Consider the following 21612-nt stretch of genomic DNA (forward strand, 5'->3'; position numbering starts at 1 on the left):
CATCAAAGCTACAAACTTTCGTAACAGCAATAGCTACTAGTTACTAAAAAGAGGTTTTTTTCATTGATTTGTCGATTTAAGGACAAGAGACCAAACAAGTTCAACATACAACTCAATACAGATAACGAAACAAAAGCTCGAAACTTTCCCCAATTAAAAAACCCTAAATCATCAAATCAAACGACACACATGTTCACTTATCTTTAGTAGAGACACCATACTTCTCCTGCAACTTAGCAACCTCTTCCTCATTCTTCTTCTGATCGAACTTCTTGCTCATCTTCGCGTGCTGGTAGTACAGCACAATCAGGTACCGATTCGCCACGTTGAACCCGGAGAGATGGTCCACGGCGTTCTTCGCGTCGTAGATATCCTCGTAGACGACAAAGGCAGTACCTTTCGTGTCCTTGTTGCAGCCGATGCGAATCTGGCGAATCGCGCCGTACTTGCCGAAGATATCGTACATCTCCTCGCTCGTTATGTTGAAGGGGAGGTTACGGACGTAGAGCACGCGGTTCACCTCCGGCGGGAGCCTCGTGTTTTGCTTGCGGAGACTGATTGTCGTCATAGCTTCGCCGGAGATTTCGCTTAACCGTCGCCGATAAAAAGTCAGTGAGGAAACTCTATATAAGGAGTTGGAAGAAAGGGTAAAACCGTCTTTCTAAGCCCAATGGGCTAATAATTATAAGCTTGATAATAAAGGCCCACTGAAAAAAGGAAACATGACTTGTATAATAATTGTATTCATATCCGGTATGAGTCCTAACCAAAACGAGTTAATTCAATAAAACCGGTTAAATCGGGATTGGGTTCTCTGATTCTGTATATAGAAGATCCGTTTCTTCCCATGAAAACCTTTTGGCTAAGGAAGAAGGTTTAATGTTTTAGACGAAAAGGTTAAGAAGTTCTAGTGGCTTGATTTGATGAGCTCTACGTCTTCTTCCTTTCAGGTATTGAGTTTTCTCTCAGTTGATGTTGTCCAATTTCTAGTTAAGGTTGGCTTTTGCTTGGGTCTCACTTCGTTATCTGAATTTGAAAGTTGGGTTTTTTTTAATATAAAACATAATTGACCAATGGTAATTAAAGTTTATTTTAGTGATACTCCTGTAGATTACTAAGCTTGCTGCATTGAGAGCCAAGTTAAACTCTTTTAATGGTGATTATTTCATATGTGTATCAAGTAACTGAATCTGCTGTGAATAATTTTATGGCAGATGGGTGAGCTTGTAGCTGACAAGCATGTTCGTTGTGGTTTACTAAGCTTGCTGCATTGTTTCTTTTTGTTTCTACTTTTCCTTGTAGTTTTCTGTTGCGTGGGGGCTCTTGCTATCACTGGGAGTCTTCACCATGTTGATAAGGACTTACTTGGCTGGTGGTTGTGTGTAAGACAAGTCAAGTCTGGGGGTTTAAATGGACGACCGGAGAAACTACCTGATGTAGGCGTTAAAGCTTCTCTCTGATGATAAACACTTGTATACTTTCCTTAGTTCTTAACACACTTTCTTGTTGCTAGGTTTGCTATTCTTGGTGAGTCTAATCATGATAGATAGAGTTCACTGGATCAACAAAAAAAGCTTGTCAAGTTCATCTTGGACTGTCCGGTTTGTCCTCAACATTTTGTTGCTAATTTTCTTTAAAGCTCTCATCCTTTGTTGAGGATTCTATCGGTTTCCTGCAAGCTTCAATGTATCTCAAATCGCAAATCTAGCGGAAACAATCAATCGCAGTGTGGAATCGAATCAAGCGAGAAAGTAAACGACACAAGAGTTTTTGGTAACCCGGTGTTCACCGCACTTCTCCGATGTGGAGAAGCCGCTATACTCACCGGAGAGAGAATTAGGTCTCTCAACCTTTCCAATAGATGAAACTGAGAAGAGTACAATCACAGGAGATCTTCTTCCTCTCTATCTCTGTTACAATCACCAAGAGATAAGAGTATAATCTAGGAAGAAGAAACAAGAAGATGAGCTTAGCTAGATACACAGAGAAACTCCTTCTCTCACTAGCTCTCTCTCACTCACGATCTCTCTCTCTGTCGGACTCGAGCTCACGCTCTCCTCCTGAACTCTCGCTCACTCCGATCGAGCTCAAGCTCGTCTCTTCTCTGATTCTGTTACAGACCTCGACGTCGTAACTTCCGTCGATCAAGAAGACGATGTGATCTGATGAAGATAATATCTTCAGCTCCTGATCAATTATACTTTTGACCTCACTTCCTTATTTCCAAAGAATCCAGCTCACGTGAAAGTCTCATGACCACTTAGAGCTTGAGTGAGACCTTCCCTTTGACTGAGAGACTTAGAAGATAGATGACATATTTCTACAATCTCCACCTTGTCATCGATATTCTTCATGGCTCTACCTTCCCTTGAGCTTTCTCCTCATGTACTTGAGCAAACTTGCTCATCTGTAACTCCCTGCAGATTCTTGCATCTTCTCAGCTTCATATAGCTTTGAATAAAGCATATTCAACTTCATCCATCTTTGAGCATCACTGCTCAGCTTCAATACTTCCTGAAATTAGTTTCCTCCAAGCATCTCAACCCGTATCCATCTTGATACAACCTGAAGACTTCTTTGCCACTGCTCCTTTGAACCTCTTACCCGAAGCTCCACCTCAATAGCTTGTCTTCATACAATCAATCACCATCAATGAACCAGACATGAAAACTCACAAGTCATGGCTGTGATGTTAATCACTTTTTATTCCTGAGTACTGTCTTCTTAAGTTGATAAACGCTTTAACACAGCTTTGTGTTAAGCTCAACTTCTTCATTGATTCTCTTTTGGCAGTTTCTATAAAACCGGAAACTTGAGACGACCACCCATCAGTAACTCAACACAATCCATAAGCTGCTCACTTGATGCTTGACCTGTTACTGTGATTTAAAGTCATCAACCTTCTGCCAAAATCTGATGCCGATGCTAGCTTGAAACTATTTCAGAACTTGAATCACTTGCGGAACATGAATCACTTGCCTCAAACCAGAAGCTCCTTGATTCAAAACCTTTGAAACCAATCTCAACAAACAGTAGACACCAACTGCTTAACCTGAGATTTTCCTCACAACCACTTGATGAACACACTGACTTGAACACCACCCTGCAAAAGCACCTGAGATCATAATCAAAAAATACTACTGAAATCTCTTGCAGAAAACCAGAAACATATAAGTTTCCTCCCTGAATCAACCCTTGATTCAACCAGCCTCTGCCTAGCCAACTCGACCTTGAAACCTGAACTTGAACCGCTGTTGAAACTCAACAGATCACGCCTCATAGCTTCACCTTGCTGTGAGTACTTTCGACCCTAGTTCCCTTTCCAATTCCCTGAGTAAACAAGACAGTACCAGTAGCTCGAAAATCACTCCTTGTACTCTTTAACCATATCTCTCATCATAAGAACCTGAGATACTCAAGAGATACTTTCTTTACAGCATCTTTCACATCAACATCGAGCCCATGATGTGTTTCCCCTGCTGTACCAGACCTGCAACACAATCAACAGTGTGCAAAACTCCACCAAAACCTTTGGTACTTGCATCATAGATCTTCTCGGACCTGAACCAAAACAACTCTTCTTGGCTCACTAACTCTTCCTCTAGTGTTTTTCACACTTAGGCTCCACACTTGTTCAATCTCACAAGTGTTCTTTACTGAGAAGATTTCAACTTTCTTTGATGCAACCAGACAACTTATAACTTCTCAAGTTGTTGTCTCAGAAATCAGTTTTGAAAACATGTTTCTGCCTCAGCCTTCTCTAAGACTTCAAATCAGTTGCAAGCTTCTTGAAATGTCTCTCTTTATGCTACCTTCACACGCCTCATTATACCTTCTTGAAGTGATACACTTTGAGAAAACTTCAGCAAGAACTTGTTTCTCAATCCTCATACGAGAAAATAACCATGATCACTTCAGTCTACTTCATCTCAAGACATTCACAGAACCTGCAACTTCTTATATTTCAGCAACCTTATCTTCTTTTAACTTCAGAGCCTGCCCACATTCTGATTTATGCAAAAAACTCAGACTAATACTTCATCAATCTTCACCTTATACCAGAGATCAAAACACCTTTGATTTCTTCTCCAGCAAAGCCAACATAAACCTTTATTTACTGCTGCTTAAAACTCTGATGATACAAGATTCTTTGCTGAAAATAGCTCCACCCAGAAACTGTTTCTCTCTCTCTGATTCTGCCTTGATGTCACTACACTTCACATTCTCTTGTACACACTCTACTTGGTTCTCTTTTCCTTCCTGCTACCACACAAAACCAGAATGAATTGCATAAGCTGTTGCAAGCTTATTTGCAGGAACTTTAACCCAACAATACACTGAGAAGACTTGAGAAATTCGTCTGAACCAGTAGCACTGCTCCACCTGAAGCCAAAAAACATCTGAAGATGTGCACTACAACACTTGTAGAGGCAAGACTCCACCTGAAACAGAAACCTCTCAGACCTTACTGAATTTCTCTTCACACACAAATTCACTTCTCAGACTTATAACCATCCTTAAACCTTCCTGCACTTTTTTCTTGATCCATTAAACTGTTCTGTGTACTTTGACTGAATATATGGCTTCTTGTTTCAACATACATGTCAGAACTTATGACAAATATCTTCTGTTTTCAGCCATTTAATCTCAGTCACTTATACCCGAGAAACCACCAGGAGTCATTGCTTCTTCAAAGCAATTCATGTACCACCAAACTGAAAGTGCTTCGACCATCCTCTGTATGTTATGACCTGTAATAGTCTCATACACGCTGGCATCTTCATCCTTTCTGAATTTTAATCAAAATCAGAACCCATGCTCTCTGCTCTTGTCTCACGTGCTCCACCTTCTTGTCTCTGAAACTTTAACCTGTCTTGGACTTTAGTTTCTAAAAAACGTGAGCTACCATAACCTGAGACATCACCTGCAGACCTGAGCTTGTAACATCTCTGTCCAAGAGGAAACAGAACCAGCAAAACCAATTTCTTGCTTTCTTTTCCAGTGGAACACAAAACTAGAAACTTGCTTCTTTTCTAGTTTCTTTATCACTGATATTCAATCAGCCTTGCTTCAGAGTTCATCCCTTCTAGTCTTCTGCAGAGACACCTTTGAGTAAGACAACAAGACCTCTTCACCGAGCTTGCCCCTGTTACTCACAACATCTCACCAAAGCTTAGCTCAAGCTGCTTCTTCCTAAAGATAAAACCTGTTTCTGCATCACTAACTTGATGACTCTTTCGCTTCATCTAATAACCAGAAGCTTCTCATCTCATTCCTTTAATGAGACTGACTTCACTCCTGAGACTGAACCCACGCAGAACCACTTCTGTTTATCACATTACTGCCACTGAAGAGTAGTCACAAATGTAACAGCCTTGATTCATTTAGTAGAAACCCAGCCTTGTTGCTACAAGCTCCATTATGATCTTTTTCTAACCCTGATCATCACCACCTGAGCTCCTCATATCCACAAGAATCTGATCCTTTACCCTCAGACTGAACCTGCAGACCTTCAGCTCAGAACCTCTGAAAACTGAACCAACCTTGAAGTTTCAAAATCTGAACCTGTCTTGTTCCACAACTGAGTAAACCTCACTGTCATGCTTCTCTGCAACTTCCTTTCACTTAAATCCTGGAACCTTTAATCAACACCCAAATAGCCACTGAAACACATACCAACATCAACTTCTAAGGCGTCCCCTAGACCTGAGATTCATAAGTGCCCCAACTGCCATTTTTTCCATCTTCTGAAACAACACTGCATATTTCTTCCACAAACGAGCTGACCAAAACACAATCTGACACCAGACCCGAGCCTTGATCATCCTTTGCAAAGATAACACACATTACTTGTGATTCAGCAAGCTTCAGTTCCCCTTATCCTTTGCAGAAAATGATTAACCATCCATCACAAACTACCTTTGTGACTGTATTGAAACAAGACCACCTTATCTTCAAGATTTGAGCCTGAAATCTGTTGAACTTGATTTGATTCAAGCTCCTTAAGTCTGGCTTGACTTAACCTGAATAATCTCCAACATGAGATATTACCGGAAAGGAGTATATCAGCAGCTACGAAGAAGACGACGAACACTCAGCCTTCAATTCCTCCGATAACAACAAAGACACGCAGCTGGAACAGGGGAAAGCAATGGTGACTCAAGAGCTATGATCTTTTACTTGATCTCTCTATCTTGTACTTGCTTTCTCCTTCCTCTGAATACTCTATCTCTCCCTTCTGTATCTCATTCTTGCTTCAGCCTCTACGGATCTTTCCTTTCTTGTGAATAACACAACATAGCTAGCAAGTCTCTTCATCATAATCTCACACCAGACTATGACTCTAGCCTCAAGATAGATCACCTTGCTTCTGCACATGGTTTTACAAACCAGAAACCAATAGATCCGACTGGATCTTCCTCCGTGTACGTTCTTTCTTACGCTTCCGACGTCTTCTTCGTCTACCACAAGCAAACATCACTTTCTTCTTCCTTTGACGCTGACGCTGCATAATGAACGACATCAGCTCTGATTCGTCACACTTGATATGAGAGCGATGCGATCTCGAGACTACAGAAACTCTGATTCTTCTTCTTCAGAATCGATCAAGATTCGTTACCGATGAGTCCTTGAATCGCCATAACCAGCGCTCTGATACCACTTGTTGAGGATTCTATCGGTTTCCTGCAAGCTTCAATGTATCTCAAATCGCAAATCTAGCGGAAACAATCAATCGCAGTGTGGAATCGAATCAAGCGAGAAAGTAAACGACACAAGAGTTTTTGGTAACCCGGTGTTCACCGCACTTCTCCGATGTGGAGAAGCCGCTATACTCACCGGAGAGAGAATTAGGTCTCTCAACCTTTCCAATAGATGAAACTGAGAAGAGTACAATCACAGGAGATCTTCTTCCTCTCTATCTCTGTTACAATCACCAAGAGATAAGAGTATAATCTAGGAAGAAGAAACAAGAAGATGAGCTTAGCTAGATACACAGAGAAACTCCTTCTCTCACTAGCTCTCTCTCACTCACGATCTCTCTCTCTGTCGGACTCGAGCTCACGCTCTCCTCCTGAACTCTCGCTCACTCCGATCGAGCTCAAGCTCGTCTCTTCTCTGATTCTGTTACAGACCTCGACGTCGTAACTTCCGTCGATCAAGAAGACGATGTGATCTGATGAAGATAATATCTTCAGCTCCTGATCAATTACACTTTTGACCTCACTTCCTTATTTCCAAAGAATCCAGCTCACGTGAAAGTCTCATGACCACTTAGAGCTTGAGTGAGACCTTCCCTTTGACTGAGAGACTTAGAAGATAGATGACATATTTCTACATCCTTCATGATTTGATTAGGATTTGGAGAATGGAGGCATCTCAGACAGACCTGACGATGATGTTAATATCTACCACACCTACTTTGGAGTTGCATGTAATTACTAACTTAGTTATGTCTCTTTAAGCTCATCTTTGTTGAATCAAATCTCATTTTCATCAAAAATTTGGTGCAGGGCTTTCACTTCTTGAGTACCGTGGAGTCAAAGCAATTGATCCAACCTACGCTTTGCCTGTTGATGTCATCAACCGGATCATGCTCAACAAATGAAGGCAGATAATTGCACTGATATATAACACTAATATGGTCAGTATGAAGGCAGATCCTGGATCACATTTTCCTTTGCTAGATTCAACAGCTGCTACTGCGAGTTCTAGTTGAAGATATGACTCCATGAACTGTTTCTCAAGCGATGCTAACTTCTCCAGAGTGAAACCTTTTTGCTCTGAAACTCTCCAACTCGTCTTGAAGACTCCTTTTTTGCTTTCTTCTAATGTATTTGTATTTGGATTCTGTTTCCTCATCCCTTGCTTCAGTCTTTGGCTAATTTGTCCTCGTTGATACGTTCAAGATATGTTATCTGAGTAGCAGAAGTATCATTCAGTTGTTCCTAAAGAGAGCTAACTTTTTCACTTAATGTGGAATTTTCAGTTGTTCAACAAAAATCAAAATTTCCTCAGCTTTTTTCAAACTCTCTTTTAAACCTTCTGTTTGAGCCATATATAAGAAAGTTATGAAGTCTTGAATTGCTGCTATCAAGCTTGTGCTATGACTTTCTTTCTTTTACTATTTTTCTTACTTAACAAGAAAAAAAATGTTGTGTTTTGTGTTGTCTTGTTTATGCTTCCTGAATCTCATATTTACTAAGGAAGTTTCCTCTCTTGCCACTTGCTTTTGTAGGGCCTCCTCTATTACTGTCGGTTCTGTAATTTTCTGTGTGGAAATATCAAAGGAGAAAAAGCGACAGTCGACCCACGTTTTTTTGCTCGTAATTCAACTTTCTAGTCAATGGGGTCAACGTTCTGTGTTCATGTATACAAAGCTTCTTTATAGTTTCTTCCTACTCTTAGGACCTCCTCTATTATTGTCCTTCTTGTAATTTTCTGTAAGGAAATATCAAGGAAATAGGTAACCAGGGGGGGAGGAAATATCCTACTTCTTGTGGTTGTGTAATTTTCTGTTAAGGAAATATCAAGGAAATAGGTAACCAGGGGGGAGGAAATATCCTACTACTTCTTGTGGTTGTGTAATTTTCTTGTGGTATACAGAGGTTCTTGTAGGTCCTCCTCCTCTATTATTGCTACTAGTATAGTTTTAACATTCCTAGTCGACCTTCTGTGTTCAATGTACACACGGCATCGAAATAATTTCTTCCTCCACATAGCTCCCTTTAAAGCTCTGTGTTTATCCTAATAATTTATTCATCTACATAGCTCCTTTTAAAGCTCTGTGTTTATCCTAAAAACTTCTTCCTCTACATAGCTCCCTTTAAAGCTCTGTAATACTGATCCTCCTTTTTAATCATATCAACCTTATGACAAAACGTAAATTCCATGAAGTGGATAACGGAGAAAATAATTATTTTTCTTCTTGTTCACCTTCGTCTTCTTTGTCTCCTTCAATAGTTCCTCCACCTTCTACTCGCATCTGGACGCATCATGTCTTTCCTAGCTTCCGCGGGGAAGATGTACGCAGAAAATTTTTCAGTCACATTCAGATGGAGTTGGAAAGAAAAGGAATCACTCCGTTCATTGATAATGAAATCAGAAGAGGAGAATCCATCGGTCCCGAACTCATTAGGGCCATCAGAGGATCTAAGATAGCAATTATCTTGATCTCTAGGAACTATGCCTCCTCAAAATGGTGTCTTGATGAACTGGTGGAGATTATGAAATGCAGAGAAGAGTTGGGTCAAACTGTAATGCCTGTTTTCTACGAAGTGGATCCTTCTAATGTGAAAAAGCTAACCGGAGATTTTGGGAAAGTCTTTAGAAAAACTTGTGCTGGTAAAACAAAGGAATGCATTAAGAGATGGAGACAAGCTTTTGCAAAAGTTGCTACAATCGCTGGCTATCATTCAAGCAACTGGTTAGTTCTTTTTCTTTATTCCTGCTTTCTCTATACATTTTTGATTAATCTTACACATCCCACAAATTTCATATTTCTTTACGGATGTGAATATGATTATTTAATGGATGCATTGAACTCTCCAATTATTAGGGATAATGAAGCGGACATGATTAAGAAAATCACCACTGATATTTCGAACATGCTGAATAATTTCACACCATCAAATGATTTGGACGAGTTAATTGGGATGGAAGCTCAATTAGAAAAGATGAAACCATTATTGTGCCTAGGCTCAGATGAGGTGAGGATGATCGGGATTTGGGGTCCTCCTGGGATTGGGAAGACCACAATCGCTAGATTCGCATTCAACCAACTCTCCAACCGTTTTCAACTTAGTGTCTTTATGGATGATCTCAAACCAAACCCTACAAGACTGTGTTCCGATGACTACAGCTTAAAGTTGCAACTACATCAACGGTTTATGTCTCAAATAACAAACCATAAGGATATGGTGGTTTCGCATTTGGGAGTTGCCTCAAATAGGTTGAAGGACAAGAAAGTTCTTGTTGTTCTTGATGGCGTGGACCGGTCAGTACAACTAGATGCTGTAGCGAAAGAGGCTTGGTGGTTTGGTCCCGGGAGTCGGATTATAATCACAACACAAGACCGGAGAATTTTTAGAGCACATGGTGTTAACCACATTTACAAGGTGGATTTTCCAACAAGTGATGCGGCTCTCCAAATCTTTTGTACGTATTCTTTTGGTCAAAAGTCCCCTAAAGATGGTTTTGAGGAGCTTGCTCGGGAAGTTACACAACTTTCTGGTGAACTCCCTTTGGGGCTAAGGGTTATGGGTTCCTACTTTAAGGGAATGTCCAAGCAAGAGTGGATAAATGCGATACCAAGATTAAGGACTAGCCTTGATTCTGATATAGGAAGCATTTTGAAGTTCAGCTATGATGCTTTAGATGATGAAGATAAATATTTGTTTCTTTATATAGCCTGCTGCTACAAATCTGAATGGATTAACGAAGTGGAAGAGTATCTTGCAAAGAAGTTCGTGGAAGTGAGGCAAAGACTTAACGTCTTAGTTGACAAATCTCTCATATCTATCAGCCTCCTTGGAGTTATAGAGATGCATAGTTTGCTAAAAAAACTAGGTAGAGAAATTGTTTGTAAACAATCTCAGGAGCCTGGACAGCGCCAGTTTCTCTATGACGAAAGAGAGGTTTGTGAAGTACTGACTGGTGATGCAACAGTAAGTGGCTTTCATTGCATTGCTCCTTGAAAGTTTTGGTTTATTTGATAACTAACAAACTCTAGTTTCTTGTTTGTTCTTTTATTCCAGGGTAGTAAAAGTGTCATAGGCATAAATTTAGACTACAGCAGAGAGGGTAAAGAAATAGATATAAGTGAGAAAGCCTTTGAAGGAATGTCAAATCTCCAATTTTTAAAAGTTTCTTGTTCTCACTTTACCATGAAATCAACTCGAGGTCTGAGCTATCTACCTCATAAACTTCGATTACTAAAGTGGAGTCATTGTCCAATGACATGTTTTCCTTGCAATGTAAACTTTGAGTTCCTTGTTGAACTAAGCATGTCTAACAGCAAGCTTGAGAAGTTGTGGGAAGTAACTAAAGTAAGTTATTGATTTATTTATTTTTGCTTCGAATCTATCAATTGTGCATTTTTAGTTACTTAAAAAAAAACTGATCTTGCCACACCCGTCTATGTAGTTTTTTTTTAAGTTTGGTTCTAGTCTGGTTCATTAAAACAACCATGTTTTTGTTATTTGTCTGTACAGCCGCTACGGAGTCTCAAGAGGATGGATATGAGGAATTCTGTAAACTTGAAGGAGCAGTGTTCAAAAAAAAAAAAAAAAAAAAAAAAAAAAAAAAAAAGAAAAGAAGGAGCTCCCTGATCTCTCAACTGCCACTAACCTTAAGAGATTGAATCTAAGTAATTGCTCGAGTCTAATCAAACTCCCTTCCTTGCCTGGAAATAGCATGAAGGAATTATATATCAAGGGATGCTCAAGTCTTGTGGAGTTTCCCTCCTTTATTGGGAATGCCGTTAATCTCGAAACATTGGATCTTAGTAGTTTGCCAAATCTGTTGGAGCTCCCTTCCTTTGTTGAGAATGCCACCAACTTAAAGAAGTTGGACCTTAGATTTTGTTCAAACCTGGTGGAACTTCCTTTTTCCATTGGGAACCTTCAGAAGCTGTGGTGGCTGGAATTACAAGGGTGCAGTAAGCTAGAGGTGCTTCCCACCAACATCAACTTGAAATCTTTGTATTTCCTTAATCTCAGTGATTGCTCCATGTTGAAAAGTTTTCCCCAGATCTCCACAAACCTTGAAAAGCTCGACCTCAGAGGAACTGCAATAGAACAAGTGCCTCCTTCGATCAGGTCAAGGCCTTGTTCTGATATATTGAAGATGTCATACTTCGAAAACCTCAAGGAATCCCCTCATGCTCTTGAAAGAATCACAGAACTGTGGTTGACCGACACAGAGATACAAGAGCTTCCTCCGTGGGTCAAGAAAATCTCTCGTCTGAGTCAACTCGTGGTCAAGGGATGCCGAAAGCTGGTATCCGTCCCACCGCTTTCAGATTCCATCCGTTACATTGATGCAAGTGACTGCGAGTCCCTGGAGATGATAGAGTGCTCCTTTCCCAATCAATTCGTTTGGCTCAAATTTGCCAACTGCTTCAAACTGAATCAAGAGGCGAGAAACCTCATCATCCAGAAAAGTGAATTTGCAGTCTTGCCAGGTGGACAAGTGCCTGCATATTTCACTCACCGAGCTATTGGCGGAGGTCCATTGACAATCAAGTTGAATGATAACCCTCTTCCCAAATCCATGAGATTTAAAGCTTGCATCTTGCTGCTTAATAAAGGTGACCATGACACTTGTTATAATGAGGAATTGACGCAAGTGGAAGTTAAGTTTAAATATGGCAGTAAAACTCTGTATCTGCCTTTAGCAGGGCATCTGTACACATTCCGATTCGGAGCAAATGTTAGTTCCAACGAGCTTCTCTTTGAGTTCAAGCTGAAAAACGATGACGTTTGGAAGATTGGAGAATGCGGGTTAGTCCAAGACTTGGAGGTCCCTTTCATGTTGATGAACACGATGAGAGCTTGAGAGGTGGTGGCCATGACTTTGGTCCTTTCGGTCAAGGCTGGAAAGCTTTGGAGCTGCGAAGTCATGGGATGATCTTCAGAAGTTCTGGTACGTTCTTCTGAAAGAAAAGACTATGTTGATGAGCTAGAACATGATGTTTCCAAAACCCTGAACGCATTCTAAAGGTATTTACAACTCTTGAAGTCTTTGTCTTGAAAAGTTGATGGGTGCTATGAAATGAAATGTGATCCTTTCCTAAACAAAATGGATGTATCTGAAACACAAATTTAGACGAGGAGAGATCATTGTGCGGCATAAAGCATGTGTTGATGGAGAGAAGATCAGCGGAGTTGAAACGAATGGCAATATGCAAAGCCTTTGGTACACTAATAATAAGTAACTCTTGTTTGTTTGTTTGTACTGGTCTGTTGCTTGATACTGTCATGTTGCAGTGTGTTACAGCGATGTGCACAATTTTGATAACACATATCTTAATCTTTTTTTAGTCGTGAACTTAATCCAATGTCTAAGGATCAGAGAGCAAATAAAAAAAGGTTTGTAGTAACTGTTGATATGTAACCTGAGCTGTAAGATAACTGTAGTAACTGTTGAAGTGCTGTTCCTGGGGACTTAGTTCTCTGGAAGAACAATATAACATACTTTAAACCAAGCTAGTTTTACAGGACAAACAAAATCATTGGATCCACTCTTATTATCTCTTACCTTAAGCAGCTGTTGTTTTTTTAGGTTCCTGGGACAATGATATTATTGTCTATGATTCACCATTATGCTGTATATCCATGAAAGAAGATAACTCCCTCCCACCACGTTCCCTGTTTAAAAAAAAAGTTGCAAGTGTGTTAGGACCAGAGCACCAAGAATGGTCTCGATCATTATCATGAGCCATATATCAAACGAAAGAAGCACATCAGGATTTTTGAAGATTTAACTTTATTATCAATTAGTAAGACCTTACGATTTCAAATGCTCTATTACACACAAGTCTATGTACATTGCATACCGATATTAGTAAATGAAGATGATGCTAATCATTTGATATGCAGATAATCGGACAAAATAGGGTTGTTGTTTTAGATCAAAGCTTGTGTCAGTCAGTATTCATTGTCTTCTTTACAACTTAGAAAAGGTCGTACCATGTTGTGTTGTGCTGAGTAGACCGAACCAACTTATAATAATTTAAGTCCCATGGACTATAACTTAACCAAAAATAGATATGGGGTTAAATCGAAAACTATTAAAACAATAACCCAGATTTTGCAATTATTTCCATTTTTTCATAAACCCTAATACGTTCCGACATCGAAGGTGGGTTTCAGTTCAGCTGTTCTGTCTTCCTTTCTGCTAAGTTTTGTTTCGAGCCGAGTCCTCTTCAATGGAGTCTCTAGAGGGTATTGAAGCAGACTTCGAATCGTATCTCAACAACGAACATGATCAAGAGAGACCATCATCGGACGGCTGCAAACAAGTCCCGTGGCTGAACTGGGAAGAGTGGGACTCCGTCAGAGAGTCTCTCTTCTCTTCTTCTCCTGATAGATTCGCTTTCGCCTTGCAAAGGGTATGCCTAAAGTTTTGATTTTTATATAGAAACTGTTTAGTAAAGCTTACTCCTTTGGACCCAAGGAGCTTAATAGAAGTTGAGATTCCTGTAAAGTTTGGATTTTTATATGAAACTGAGCTTAATGGAAGTTGAAATTCCTGTAATGTTTGGATTTTTATATGAAAATATTTATTAGAGCTTACTCCTTTAGACCCAAGGAGCTTAATTGAAGTTGAGATTCCTGTAAAGTTTGGATTTTTATATGAAAATATTTATTAGGTCTTACTCCTTTAGACCCAAGGAGCTTAATTAAAGTTGAGATTCATGTAAAGTTTTGATTTTTATAAGTTTTGATCGAATTTATGTTGTGGGTTTCAGGTTAGGACATGGAGAAGCAGAGGGTGTATTCCAGGGCCTGTTGATGTCACTTGCACCCTTCTTGAAATCCAGCTCAAAGATGGCTTTATTGAGTTAGTCACTATGATCTCTTATGGTCTCTTTTATTACATCATTGGATGTTTTATTGTTTTCTGTTCTTGTGATTGAAAAAAGGCGAGAGGAACAACCAGCAGATGCATTGTATTCAGAGCATTTACTGCAGATGCTTTACACAATGGGAATACTCAGGTGACTACAAGTTTTGGTTGGTTTAGTGATTCCATAGAACTTTTATTGTTAAGACTAACGTCTTCTATGTTTGAAGGCTTGTGAACTGTCTAATAGAGAAGACAAGGAAGAGAGACGAAGTTTCAATTGCGGTTGCTGCTAGAGCAATGGGTATCCCTCGTAAATTGATCGATCTTCGTCATGGTAAGAATCTTTGAGGGTGCCTTTCCTTTGCTGTTTTACTTTTAACTTTCTGGATACTGTTTTGTGCTTATACTTGGTTTGATTGTAGAGGGTTCTCACCGTGAGCTCCCTTCTCTCCTTGTGCTTCGAGATGCTTCATATGAGGTAAACTTTCTACTTCTTAATTCTATTTTGGCGTTTTACATTAAGGTCTTGTTTCTGTTATATCACAAAATTTGCTCTTAAGATCTTTTTTTTCTTGGAGTGGTGTAGTTATTGAACAATTGGTTTAGCATGCTTCCTTGGTTCATTGTAGGCACTTGAATGGTTGAAATCTTTTTATTGGGTTCCTCAAAAGGCACAAATTCGATTGAAGAGAGATGGAACTGCTAGCATCAGAAGAGAAGTCAAATCCAAACTCAGGAAACTCTCTTTCTGCTTCCAGCTTAAGCAGAATCCTCAGTATGATTCCCCTTTGGTCAAAGAAAAATGTAAGCATCAGAATGAACTCATATATGTCTCCCTTCTTGTTCAAGATAATTAAGCAGTTTAGATGATTAATTATTCGGTTGCATTTTGTAATTGTTGTGATTTTCAGGTTCTAATAAAAGGACAAGGAAGATTGTGAGCAGCCTTGTTGAGCTATACCCTTCCTTCTCAGCAGAGATCTCATCTGTGCTGCTTGAGTTCTTACTCAAGGCCTTGGATTCTTCAAAGTCGGCAGAACTTGAGAATCAGTCTGGCCAAGATATCAGGGTCTTTCTAGATGTGTGGAAGCCTGTAATCATGGTGTTATCCAACAGAGAACCCGAGTTGCTTTTGACTCTACTCAAGTCAGTTCTTGATATGATCCAGAATAATGAACAGAGAAGATATGAAACAGGTAACTATTGGGTTTGTCCTAAATGGTTGTTGCCAGATTGTTCTTAAACTTCTTAAGTTGCTTTGTTGTATTTTTCAGATGTGAATCTTACAGATAAGTCAGCAGAAGAAGTTTCTCAAGCTGAGCAGCTCCCTTGCTTGTTTGCATGGCTTGTGGGTCTTCTCACTGTGTCAAAGCACTTTCAGAGGAACAGTTCTCTAGAAGCGACACCACCAAGCGCTTTCCTTATGGAACTTATACGCAAATGTCTGCTGCTAGGAGCCTTGGGACATGAGCTGGTTTTGAAATCAGGTTGTGTGCTTGGGGATATTGTGGGAGGGCGTGTCTTGAAGGAGAAGCTGAAAAGCCTCCCTCTCGTTGATAAAAGCTCCACAAGTGTTCCATCAAAGCCGAGTTCTCCTACGACGCTCCTTGAGCAACAAGAGAAGAATCTAAGAAGTGCAGGCAAGAGACTTGAGTCTGTCAAACTTCAGCTCTCAAAGAAGAAAGGAAATGAGACGGAGAAAGCTAATAAGAGATGGAGAAAGGCGAGAACATGGAGCACTTGTCCAATTGGTATGTTGCCTCGGATCATTGGATCTTCCGGACGTTTACCTCTTCTGGACAACCTGGATGCTCATATGATCTCAAAACAAGCACAAGGGAACAACAATGTGAAAAGAGTAGCAGAGTGCAGTACTCAGCAGTTGGAGAACTCAGCATTCAAGAGAGCAAGGAAGAGTACAGAGGATCTCAGCTCAAATGAAGCGACATTGGAAGCACATGAGGAAGAAGCTGAGATGGATAAAGAACAGTCAGATGAGGAAACTGAAAGTGAATCAGAAGGGAATCTGATGTTGGAGGATGTAGAGGAGGGTATAGGCTACCTTAGGATAGGTGATGTGTGGAAAAGAGTAAAAGATGGAGAGCAATTGGTAATGGCTTCTCAAGTTAAAATGTGTGTTTGATTGAAATTTTTTGATAGTCTTCCAAGCATTTACTATTAAACCTTTATTTTAATGTGACATCCTTTTTAAGAAAATAGTTTATATTATAGTTGATCAATTTTTACAATTATATAGTGGCATACAGATAAGATAATAGTTCATAATTGAAATAACAGTTCTTTATTCAGCAACACTAATTGGATTACTAATTATTTTACATGAATAGTAAACATTCAGAGTAGTGTTGATTTTATAGACAGAAAAGAGATGGAATAATAAAAAAACTCCAAAGACCAAAATGTTACAAAGTGTCACTAAATCAAATGAAATACAAGTTCTGCTTTTTCTTCTTCTTCACAAATTTCACCTTCAACGAATGAATCCACCATTTTTGAAATTTTTAACCTGCAAAGCAAATCCTCTTGTTCAGTATCAACACAAGTTGGACAAGAACGCTAAGCTAATTGAACAAAGATGCTTACCTAATATATAGTCTACAGTGAGTTGAAAACTGCTTCTAAACCTCTTCCGTGACACCTATAGGATTGCAGAATACAAAAAACTAGGATAAGACCCGCGCCTTGCGCGGATTAAGTTATTATTTTTATTATATTTTAGAGAATGAAACAATAGTTTGGCTTCATTTGGATTACGGGTGTTCAACCCGGATATCGGGTTGATTTCGGTTCGTTTCGGTTTTTTTCGGTATTTGGTTAGTAAAATATAACTACTATTCTAAATCTATATTTACTTTGACTTTAGTCTTTCACATACTTTTGAAAGATTTCAACTGGACGACTAAATTGATCAGCCAATCTTGTTGCTTTAAATCATTAGTGTTTATATATATATATATATTATTTAGTTTGAATATTTATTAAATAAAAATTCATATGCGTTATATTTTATGATCATTTGTAACTTATTATAACAAAAAAATAATCTATTGATCACAAAATTTTCAGAGTGGGAATATTCAAATTTCTAATAATATATAGACGTTTTGAAAAATTCAAATATAACATATAAGAAAAAATATAAATGTTTTCATTATATATTTAATGTGATTTTTTAATATCTTTCAATAATATAAAATTAAAAAAAAAAGAACTAAGATACCAAAATTGTTATCAAATATTTATTATTCATAATAATTAATTTTCATATATACGTTAATCATATTAGGTAATTTCGTAGCTTCTAATTAAGGAAAGTGCAAAAAACATTTTGGTAGATTATTTATCAATTCGATAGTTAGTTTAATAAAAAATATAATGTAAGTCAAGATGGACCAACCTATTTTTCTAAGAATATTATATTTTATATAGTCATTTATTAAATGAGAATTTATAATCATACAGTTCTATGATCATTCATATCATATTATAACTGAATATTTAAATCATCGATAACAAAATTTTCAATGTGAAATCTTTAATAAGTTTATAATTTATAAATGTTTTTGAAAATTCATTGAAAGTTTTAATATTAAAATATTTATGTAATCTTATGGTATATAGTATAATCTATATATATATATATATATAAATATATATGTTTTATTATTAAATGATATTTTTTACTCATATGGTTTTAAAATAATGTGTATCTTCTTATAATATTAAATAAAAGTTCATATTAATACAATTTTATGATCATTTGTAACTTATTATGACAAAAAAAATAATCTATTGATCACAAAATTTTCAGAGTGGGGATCTTCAAATTTCTAATAATTTATAGACGTTTTAAAAAATTCAAAATATAACATATAAAAAAAATTATAAATGTTTTTATTATAAATTTAATGTGATTTTTAAATATATTTTAATAATATAAAATTAAAAAAAGAACTAAGATACAAAAATTGTTATCAAATATTTATTATTCATTATAATTAATTTTCACATATACGTTAATCATATTAGGTAATTTCGTAGCTTTTATTTAAGGAAAGTGCAAAATATTTTTTGGTACGTTATTTATCAATTCGATAGTTAGTTTAATAAAAAGTGTAATATAAGTTAAGATGGACCAACCTATTTTTCTAGGAATAGTATATTTTGTATAGTTATTTATTAAATAATAATTTATAATCATACGGTTCTATGATCGTTCATATCGTTTTATAACAAAATATTTAAATCATCGATAACAAAATTTTCAATCTGAAATCTTTAATAAGTTTATAATTTATAAATGTTCTTGAAAATTAATTGAAAGTTTTAATATTAAAATATTTATGTAATCTTATGGTATATAGTGTTTAATATATATATATATATATATTTATTTTATTATTAAATGATATTTTGTACTCATATGGTTTTAAAATCATGTGTATCTTCTTATAATAAAAATGTTAAACCATTGATCATTAATTTTTAACATAATAATTTTAATAGTTTTAGTCATTTATTGTCGTTTTTAAAAATTCAAAATATAACATATACGAAAAAATCTAAATTTTATTTTTATAGCTAATTTGATTGTTTAATTTATTTTAATAATATAAAATTAAACAAAAAATGATGGAGGAGATATACATTGTTATCAAATCTTTATTATTAAACTCATTAATTGTCATATATATATTAGTCATTTATGGTAATTCCGTAGGTTTTATTTAAGGAAAGAAAATATCATATCATATCATTATATCATATAGTTTGACCAACTTATGTATCTAACAACATATAAAAATCGAATGTGGACCTACTTATTTTTCAATCGAATGTAATTGACTACCTAATTGAGTGCCACCTATGCATTGGGACCTCTTTTAATTAATACAAAATTGAGGTTACATCTTTTCAAATGTTCCTCAATTAATATATAAGGGATTGGGATTGTCTACCAATTTTAGCCAGCAACCCTTATAGCACCCAACTCATCAAGCTTTGAGCTCCTATGCTGCAACCAGATAAATCGACGACTCAATAAATTTAGTAATTTACCAACTCTGAAACCTTGAACAATGGTGGGAACTTCAAGTCAAATTACCTTGTTTTTCTTGTGCCTATGAACGTCATTTAGATCTTCATCCCCATCATGTTTCCTTTTCTGCAATATCAACGCTCCACGTGATTTCCATAGGATCAGAAAACAAACAATATACATAAAGAGCAGCCTAAGATCTGCTAAATTTGATGCCAAATCAATATTTAAGCAAGCTGCCACTTCCATTAACATTTGGCGAGACAGACAGGTTCAACAAATAGACATGTCTTACCTTATCATGATGTTTCTTAGAGTGATCACCCGAATCGTGGTGGCCATTTTTCTCCTTTTTTCTGTCTCGGTCCTTGTCTTTATCTTTGCTTCTGTCTTTATGCCTGTGCTTGTGCTTCTTATGCTCTCTATCTTTGTCCTTATCCCTGTCCTTGTGTTTTTTATGTTTCCTGTCCTTATCTTTGGACTCACGTTTTGACTTTGGTGGAATTGTTGGAGCCCCCTTCTCTGCCTGAAAGAAAAAAACAGTATGTGTTCATGTTCTAGTACCTCGGTCAATCATCTCTAAAGGATATCCATTATCAGGTTATGATTGTCAATTAACCAGAGAATTGAATGTTACAGGACATTCATCATTGATCCCATTTTCAAGTTCAATGCAATGTCAAATATTTATACTAAGTCGTTAAAACTCAAAAGCACCAAGAGAGAGCAGATTCTTACTAGAGGCAATTCGACAGGAGTCACATCATTAAGCTGGAAAGCCTCCTTAAGCTTATCCATATCAAAAGGTTGGATGCGGGTATTATTACTCTCCCGGCTCTGTAACGTATTACTCTGAGTAAGCTGGTCTAACTGCATTCCATCTCCTTTTCTAATCTCAGTGTCCCCAACCACATCATGAAGATAATGAGAATCTGAAAGAGACGCAGAAAGCGATCTTTTGCAAAAGAACTCATGGTGTTGCAGTAGTTTGTACTGAGATATAAGATCCACCGCACCACACAACTCTCTCGGACCTGCACTTATATACAACCAACCACCACCACATTGACCTCAACGGTGACATGATTGAAGAAAGCTCCAAATTTGAAAACTAGTTTTACCTCCAAAATTGGTACGTTCAGGCTCCATCTTCTTTATCGAACAGCTCTCAATTGCTTTTGCATGATCACACTAGTACACTAAAGCATTTGCAAATTTAGATTCTTTAATGCATATACTAACAAGACAAAGCCACCAGCTCACATTGCATTAGTGACCGAAACTGTTAAAGAGTCTCAACAAAACTAAGAGCTAAAATATAATATCTGAATTTAGCATAAATTGCGAATCAAAACTCTCCCAAATCAACTGAAAACTAATAATCCTAGCTCGATTGTAACCAAGTCAACAAGAAAGTTTCTTCCTTTTTGTGTTATTCTACGAAAACCTGTCAATACCATAAAGGTGATACCTTTAGAGTTTGATAAAACGAAAAATGATCAAAGGATTCGAATTCGAAAGGGAAACTAGACAAAACCCATCAATTAAACACAATCTCAGAGTCAATTGAATACGAGAAAGCAGAGAGAAACACGAATACGTACACGTTGGAACAAGCCCCAGATCTCGTGGAGAAATCAATTCTAGCTACGGAGCTTGTATCTAAGCACCTCTTCGAATCCCAGAAGCAGGGAAACGGGAGAAAGCGGTTGGTCTGGTTTCCCGCGCAAATTTGATTGAGCAAAGCAAAGTGGTGGAGGGAGAGAGAGAGGACAGAGATCGAGAGAGGGGACTACGTCTTCCTTAGGGTTTCAGAGTTTTCTCTCTGTTTCTTCTTAACCAATCGGGTTAATCATTCTTATTTGTTTTTGCTTCTCAAGTTCTCAATAATAATATTCTCTACCTTCTTTTAATTAATTTTTAAAATATTATGTATGGGCTTTACGCCCCCTGGGCTCGGCCCAGTTACAGTGCGACTAAACTTC

The 21612-nt window shown here is 37.5% G+C and overlaps 4 protein-coding genes across 6 annotated transcripts; 2 read left to right on the forward strand and 2 right to left on the reverse strand.

Annotated features, from left to right (window-relative positions):
• Positions 1-13: 13 nt before the first annotated feature.
• On the reverse strand, positions 14-618 carry LOC103855957 (splicing factor 3B subunit 6-like protein). The gene has a single exon (XM_009133011.3). The coding sequence runs from the start codon at positions 566-568 to the stop codon at positions 194-196; it is 375 nt and encodes a 124-aa protein (XP_009131259.1). The 5' UTR covers positions 569-618; the 3' UTR covers positions 14-193.
• Positions 619-8630: 8012 nt separating this feature from the next.
• Positions 8631-13047, forward strand: LOC103855958 (probable disease resistance protein RPP1). Its single transcript, XM_033286613.1, is given in 5 exon segments — positions 8631-9424; positions 9557-10664; positions 10755-11045; positions 11211-11268; positions 11309-13047. Coding segments are annotated over 5 exon segments (3258 nt in total). The 5' UTR covers positions 8631-8870; the 3' UTR covers positions 12556-13047.
• Positions 13048-13337: 290 nt separating this feature from the next.
• LOC103855960 lies at positions 13338-16818 on the forward strand. Its single transcript, XM_009133015.3, has 8 exons — positions 13338-14110; positions 14471-14562; positions 14645-14719; positions 14796-14902; positions 14991-15046; positions 15198-15372; positions 15480-15764; positions 15843-16818. Exons 1-8 carry the CDS (start codon positions 13928-13930, stop codon positions 16709-16711), a joined length of 1842 nt encoding a protein of 613 aa, XP_009131263.1. The 5' UTR covers positions 13338-13927; the 3' UTR covers positions 16712-16818.
• A 55-nt stretch (positions 16819-16873) lies between these two features.
• LOC103855961 (mediator of RNA polymerase II transcription subunit 19a) lies at positions 16874-21503 on the reverse strand. Of its 3 annotated transcripts, none has more exons than XR_630798.3 (8): positions 21232-21503; positions 20749-20818; positions 20366-20661; positions 19923-20153; positions 19694-19753; positions 19534-19603; positions 17173-17252; positions 16874-17095 (listed from the first exon to the last, which is right to left on the reverse strand). XR_630798.3 is itself a non-coding variant. In XM_009133017.3 (7 exons), exons 2-6 carry the CDS (start codon positions 20774-20776, stop codon positions 19553-19555), a joined length of 666 nt encoding a protein of 221 aa, XP_009131265.1. In that variant the 5' UTR covers positions 20777-20826; positions 21232-21474; the 3' UTR covers positions 17171-17252; positions 19534-19552. The 3 variants fall into 3 exon arrangements, 1 of the variants encoding a protein (XP_009131265.1); XR_630797.3 differs by having other exon boundaries at positions 20749-20826; positions 21232-21474; XM_009133017.3 differs by lacking the exon at positions 16874-17095 and having other exon boundaries at positions 17171-17252; positions 20749-20826; positions 21232-21474.
• Positions 21504-21612: the final 109 nt, after the last annotated feature.

This window comes from Brassica rapa, chromosome A03, assembly GCF_000309985.2.
Source record: "Brassica rapa cultivar Chiifu-401-42 chromosome A03, CAAS_Brap_v3.01, whole genome shotgun sequence".
NCBI classification, from domain to species: domain Eukaryota; kingdom Viridiplantae; phylum Streptophyta; class Magnoliopsida; order Brassicales; family Brassicaceae; genus Brassica; species Brassica rapa.

Bases quoted from the DNA above. Each gene is read 5' to 3' on its own strand.
- LOC103855957 (XM_009133011.3), bottom strand. From the start codon at position 568: ATGACGACAATCAGTCTCCGCAAGCAAAACACGAGGCTCCCGCCGGAG.
- LOC103855960 (XM_009133015.3), top strand. From the start codon at position 13,928: ATGGAGTCTCTAGAGGGTATTGAAGCAGACTTCGAATCGTATCTCAAC. The intron at 14,563-14,644 runs GTTAGTCACTAT...GATTGAAAAAAG, and splicing joins CTCAAAGATGGCTTTATTGA to GCGAGAGGAACAACCAGCAG. The intron at 15,765-15,842 runs GTAACTATTGGG...TGTATTTTTCAG, and splicing joins ACAGAGAAGATATGAAACAG to ATGTGAATCTTACAGATAAG.
- LOC103855961 (XM_009133017.3), bottom strand. From the start codon at position 20,776: ATGGAGCCTGAACGTACCAATTTTGGAG. The intron at 20,154-20,365 runs GTAAGAATCTGC...TTTTTCTTTCAG, and splicing joins CTCCTGTCGAATTGCCTCTA to GCAGAGAAGGGGGCTCCAAC. The intron at 19,604-19,693 runs GTAATTTGACTT...ATCTGGTTGCAG, and splicing joins ATAGGCACAAGAAAAACAAG to CATAGGAGCTCAAAGCTTGA.